The following is a 5,543-nucleotide window of genomic DNA, read 5'->3' as shown; positions in this document are numbered from 1 at the left end:
GCTCCCCCCTCCCTCATGAACCCTTGATAATTTATAAATTATTATTTTGTCATATCTTTCCCTGTCCGACGTCTCCCTTCACCCACTTTTCTGTTGTCCATCCCCCAGGGAGGAGGTCACATGTACATCCTTGTAATCGGATCCTTCCATCCTTCCAACCCACCCTCCCTTTGAGGCTCTCTATACAGTGGAAGACTGGTATTTCAGGACAGGATGCTTTGATAAGAATTAGAGGTCATTTTCACTGTAGCAGTGACCTCTGCTGAGTCTGTTTGTGTCCGGAGTTCTTGTCAGGTGGGCCGTCCGGTGTTTAGGAATCACTGGCGCTATTGTGATTGCTCTGAGCTTGCTGGACCGGTTGTTGGGACATGACACAGCCCTATTTGAAAGCCCCAGTGGTCTTTGTAGCAGCTGACTTAGAGAGTATGCTGATAAAGCCTTTGTTGACCCACAAGCAGCTTAGCTAAGTGGGGAGAGGCCCTATCTTGAGGACAGTGGTTCATGAGCCATTCTGACTGTAGAGGGTTCCTTAGAAGCAGGCTATTGAGATGGCGTCTCCTGCCCCTGGAGCTCTAGTGGCGTCGTGGATTATGAGTTGGGCAGCTAACCACAAGGCCAGCAGCTGGAAACCCTTAGCTGCTCAGCGGAAGGAAGGAAGACGCTTTCTACTCCTATAAAGATTTCCAGCCTCAGAACCCGCAGGGGCAGTTCTCCTCCGTCTTGTAGGGTCACCGTGAGTCAGAATAGACCCCACGGCAGTGAGAGCGATGATTCTGCTCCTCATCTGTCACCCTCTGAACTTGAGCCTACGGACCAGCGTCACCGTCTGTCCCTCTCCCCTCCCCTCTGGATGTCGACTGTGCGTGAGAGAAAGCAGTGGTAGCATCCACTCCACGGCAATGAGTTTGGTGTTTGACTGACCACCAGCTTCTTCCTGGGAGAACGACGAGGCCGTCTGTTTCCATAAAGGCGCACAGCCTTTGAAGCCCTGCACGGACTCACTGAGAGTCAGAATTGATTTGATGCTGGTGGTTTCGGTGGTATTCACGTGGGTGGCATCCTGCAAAACAGTTAACTTAGTTATGGGAGTCCACAATAGCCTTCTCTCTTTTCCCATTCGAGTTTCACCAGGCCAAGGAACAGTAATTTACAGCTAACAAGTACAGCTGGAACCAACACCATGATCTTGGTAGGAAGCAGGGGTGCTTGGGCTTCCCACACGGCCTGATGGCCAACAGCACAAACCATGAGCAGCCGGCTCTTTCATGGAGCGTGCCTGTTAACCTAGCAAGGAGGTGAAGCACAAGTCTGGGAGAAGAGCTTCTCATCAGCACGTAGCCGAAGAAGTGCTGGATCAATGGAAGCATACACCTGTACGTGGTAGTAGTCGGGGTCCTGTCGGAACCACTCCTGTCCAACCTCATGGCAGGTGCTGAGAGTCACCATCTGCGCAGAGGTGACTCCGGTGCAGTGGAGGTCAGACATAACCCGCTTCCTGCTGCCTTTTTACCCGGTCTGAGGCCAGCTGGCAGGCTTGATATCTGTGGTCGTGGTCTTGAAGAACTCGCTGATTGCAGTTAAGTTGTTTAGTAAGGAGCAGGGGTCGGGAGCAGCAGGTTATACCCCTCAGGACATAGCCCGGGAAGCGTGTAGGCAAAGTCTCCCTTCTTCAGTGCAGGAGCGCTCTCTCAGCCCTTCTTGGCCCTGCAGGCTTCCTCTCAGCCTCCTGAGGACAGGCTGGTCAGGGCCCTGCCATCTGTCGCCACTGGCTCTGCTCCTGGGTCCCTTCTTGGCTTCCTGCTGTCTTCAGGGTTGTCACCCCAGCCTCATTGCAGTTTGTTTAAGAGGTTCCTTGACTCTTCTCTCTCTCCTTCTTCTCTTCCCGCTTCTTTCTGTCTGGAAGTCAGCTTCGTGGTGCTGCATCGAGAGATACAGACTCCTCATCACTTTCAAGGTATAGCCTGCCCCGAGGGTCACACACTGACCAGTCCTCTCTCAGGAGGTCAGAGACACTTCATTTGCATAGTAGGCTACAATGCACCACATTTTCCCAGTGCATCGTCACTTCATTTGCATACTCGATTGACCACTCCGTGCAAGGAGCACTCTATGCATAGGCACGCTCCAGTCTAGGACCAGGCAAAAAGTATCAAAAACAAGGTAGTAATTTATACAGGAACTATTAATCCATCTGGACAAAAGTTGCCTCTGCTGTAGGAAGCTAAGACAAAGATAACTCTTAGGGTTGAGGGGGGGAAATATCTCTCAAGCTAGTTTTCCAAAGAACCGAGGTAAAAGACCCCCTAAAGCAGGGTTCTCAACCTTCCGACTGCCACGACCCTTTCATGCAGGTCCTCATGTGGGGTGACGCCCCACCATGAAAGTATTTTCATTGCTACTTCATCACTGCCATTTTGCTACTGTTATGAGTCAGGCAACCCCTGTGAAAGAGTCTTTCGACCGCCAAAGGGGTCATAACCCGTAGGTTGAGAACCACTGCTCTAAAGGAACTCATTTTGCCTCAGTACTCCTCTTCGAAAGGGCTATTCAGTCCTTCCAGGGTGTTGGGAAGACTCATAGCGTGTATTTTAAAAGCAGATTTGTAATCTCTTGAAAGAATGTATTAAAAACAATAGCTAACGCCTTTTGCCTCGGAGAGAGCCTGAGAACAAGATGGGTCACCAGCAGCTCTACTGGAGCCACCCGCGAAAATTCGGCCAGGGCTCCCGTTCTTGCCGCGAGTGCTCAAACCAGCACGGTCTGATCCAGAAATACGGCCTTAATATGTGCCGTCAGTGTTTCCGTCAGTACGCGAAGGACATCGGCTTCATCAAGCTGGACTGAAACAATGCCAACTATTCGTACATAAGATAGAAAAATTCAAGCCTGAAAAAAAAAAAAAGCTAACATGCATCAAAGTATCACCTGCAGGCATTGCTCTAAGCATCTGGCACGAATGAAGTCACTTCATCTTGATAACAGTCCTGAAAGGAAGTGTCTAAATCTCCATTCGACAGGAGAGGTAGCGAAGCACAGAGAAATTACAATAACGTGTTCGTGTCACAGAACTAAGTGTTAACTAGTGAAGTGGGGTTAGACCCTAGCCTGTCCCGATTCCACCCCCACAAGGTTGGGGTAAAAACTACTGCATTTTGCAGTTATTTTTCCACCCTCTAGAACTTGCAAGGCTAATGACTCATAGAGATTGGCAGCCCTCTCTCTATGCCAAACGGTGTCTTTCCTCGCAGAAAGCAACAGCCTGTTCATTGTGATGGAGTACTGCGACGGCGGGGACCTCATGGAAAGGATCAGGAGGCAACACGGACTGTTGTTTCGTGAAGATCAGGTAAAGACACTGGCTCCATTTGCTTTTGAATCTGTCAGTGTGGGAGAGATGGCATTTCTAAAGCCGCAAGTAGTCAAGTGGATTTATACGAAGTTGATTTTGGGTAGAGTAATTCAAAGGATAAAATAGTGGGTGAATATGCTTGGGCGACTTAGTCCAGAACATGTTTGCAATGAGAAGCCCAGGTGGCATCATGGAATACACGTTGTGCTGCTGTCAGGTTAGCCATTCGAAACCACTGGCTGCTCTACGGGAGAAAGATGAAGCGTTCCACTCCTGTCAAGATTTACTCTCAGAGATCCACAGGGGCAGTTCTACTCTGTCTTAAAGGGCCCCTGAAGTCAGCTTGATGGCAGTGATTTTTAAAAATGTTTTAGTTTATGCTGTGCCATTACACTTAAACCAAATCTCTTTTTCTGAGAGTGCAGTTGCCTTGAGACAGGTGGTCTCATTTTTTGAGAATGCCACACAGGAAGCCTCTGTGACGAATGTGCATGACTTCAAAAAATAAAATCAGACTGTGATGTCCCTTCGGCGTTTAAGTGTGTGATGTGTTCACTCTTTTCCCTGTGTCCATTTGGCACAGTCTTTGAAAAGAGATTTTCCGCCATTAGGAAGGGTTGGAGCTTTTCTTAGCAGTGCCTGTTTAGCGTCAGGGGTTATCAGGCGTGGAGAGTAATAGCCTTCATTCCTGCTTTCTCTCTGCACAGACATGTATTTTGTCAGTACTCTGAGCTCCCCTGGGGCTCACGTGGGAGTTGTGCACACGCAAGAGGCAGGCATAGGCCAGGAGAATCCCAGTCAGAGCCTTAGGGTGGAGGCTGGTGGTTCGAGCAGTCAGGGCACAGGCCTGCCATCTTTTTTTGGCCATTTGTTTCTTTGGTGTAGTCTCCCGTTGAGGGGCATCGTGCCCATATAATTTCCTTTTAGGGTTAAAGTTGAAATCCTTTTGAAAAAAGAAAAAGAAATAAAAATAACAAACAAACACACCAAAAAATCTTTTGATTGGATAAATGGTTAAAATAATGGATATTTCTAACCATGGTATGTTTAATTAAGCATTCTATCTTGTTTGCATTATATATTAAAATCCCATATTTATTAGAATTAAAAAAAACCCTCTCTGTTTTTCTCCTCTTTGCATTACTTTATTGGTAAAAAATGCCTTCCACTCTAAAACTTTGGGTAATATTTCCCTTTATTGAGAGAAACTACAATCCTAATTTCCAAATATCTGCATGATAGCCACTGTCTCTTTCTTTCTTTCTTTCTTTCTTTCTTTCTTGTTTTTCTATCTAATTTGGCTGATAGACCCCAGGAAACTTTGGAATAGCTTCAAAACAAAAACAACTCTTTGCCTTTGCCTCAATTCCAACCCACAACGCCCCTACAGAACACAGTAGATTGTCCTTAGAGGGCTTCCATAGCTGCCATTGTCTGGGAAGCCGACCGCACCATCTCTCTCCAGGGGAACGGCTGGTGAGTTCAGACCACTCACCTTTTGGTTGGCAGCTGAGAGTCCAACTACTTGTGCTAGCTGCACTTATGTAGAAGAGCTTACAGAAATCTTTGTAGATATAGAACACAGTTTGATAAGGGGCACACAGTCGGCTACTACCTAATAAAATGGTGAACACTGAGTAAAAGTAAGCTTGTGAAGTAAAAGAATTTTGATGGCTGTTTAGTTCCTGAGAGATCATAAAAGTTCTAATAACCCGGGTTCCTGTCTCGCCCTTGCCTCCCCTTTACCTCCACTAAGGAGGGAAAACAAACAAACTATCAGGAAACAGAGTCATTCGTCTGCCTGTATTATTCCGGGTAGACTAGAGAAACAAATCCATAGACACACTCATGTGTGCAAGAAAGAGGTTTATATACAAGAGCAGTTGAATATTGAGACCACATCCCAGCCCAGTCCAGATCAAGTCCATAAGTCTGATATTAGCCCACATGTCTGATACCAATCTATAAAGTCCCCTTCAGACTCACGAAACACATGCAATGACACTGAGTGCAGGAAGATCACAGGCCAGTGGGTGGGAAGCCTTGTGGATCCAATGGTGTTGTAAGCATCTTAGCACTGGCAGAGGTCTCCAGATGGTTTCTCCAGGTCCAGGGCTCTTGCTGCTGTCAGCATAGCTTCATGTATCTTTGTCAGTAGAGAGTTTCTTAGGGAGTGAACTGAGAGAGAGTGTGT

At 47.3% G+C, this 5,543-nt stretch overlaps 2 protein-coding genes across 2 annotated transcripts in view; both read left to right on the top strand.

Annotated features, from left to right (window-relative positions):
• NEK5 (NIMA related kinase 5) overlaps positions 1-5,543 on the top strand; it is a 75,146-nt gene that overhangs the window by 5,487 nt on the left and 64,116 nt on the right. Inside the window, exons 2-3 of the mRNA XM_045287076.1 lie at positions 2,722-2,791; positions 3,249-3,346. Of these exons, the coding sequence (XP_045143011.1) occupies positions 2,722-2,791; positions 3,249-3,346 (168 nt within the window). The remainder of the gene's footprint in view (positions 1-2,721; positions 2,792-3,248; positions 3,347-5,543) is intronic.
• On the top strand, positions 2,674-2,844 carry LOC115868480 (40S ribosomal protein S29-like). The gene has a single exon (XM_045287125.1). It carries the CDS (start codon positions 2,674-2,676, stop codon positions 2,842-2,844), a length of 171 nt encoding a protein of 56 aa, XP_045143060.1.

Source organism: Echinops telfairi, unplaced genomic scaffold (genome assembly GCF_000313985.2).
Source record: "Echinops telfairi isolate 266 unplaced genomic scaffold, ASM31398v2 ScPeMD7_11;HRSCAF=52, whole genome shotgun sequence".
In the NCBI taxonomy this organism is placed as follows: Eukaryota; Metazoa; Chordata; class Mammalia; order Afrosoricida; family Tenrecidae; genus Echinops; species Echinops telfairi.
The sequence above is the reverse complement of the archived record's forward strand: the minus strand, read 5'-3'. Positions and strand labels throughout refer to the sequence as shown.

Coding starts and splice junctions, on each gene's coding strand:
- LOC115868480 (XM_045287125.1), top strand. CDS start 2,674: ATGGGTCACCAGCAGCTCTACTGGAGCCACCCGCGAAAATTCGGCCAG.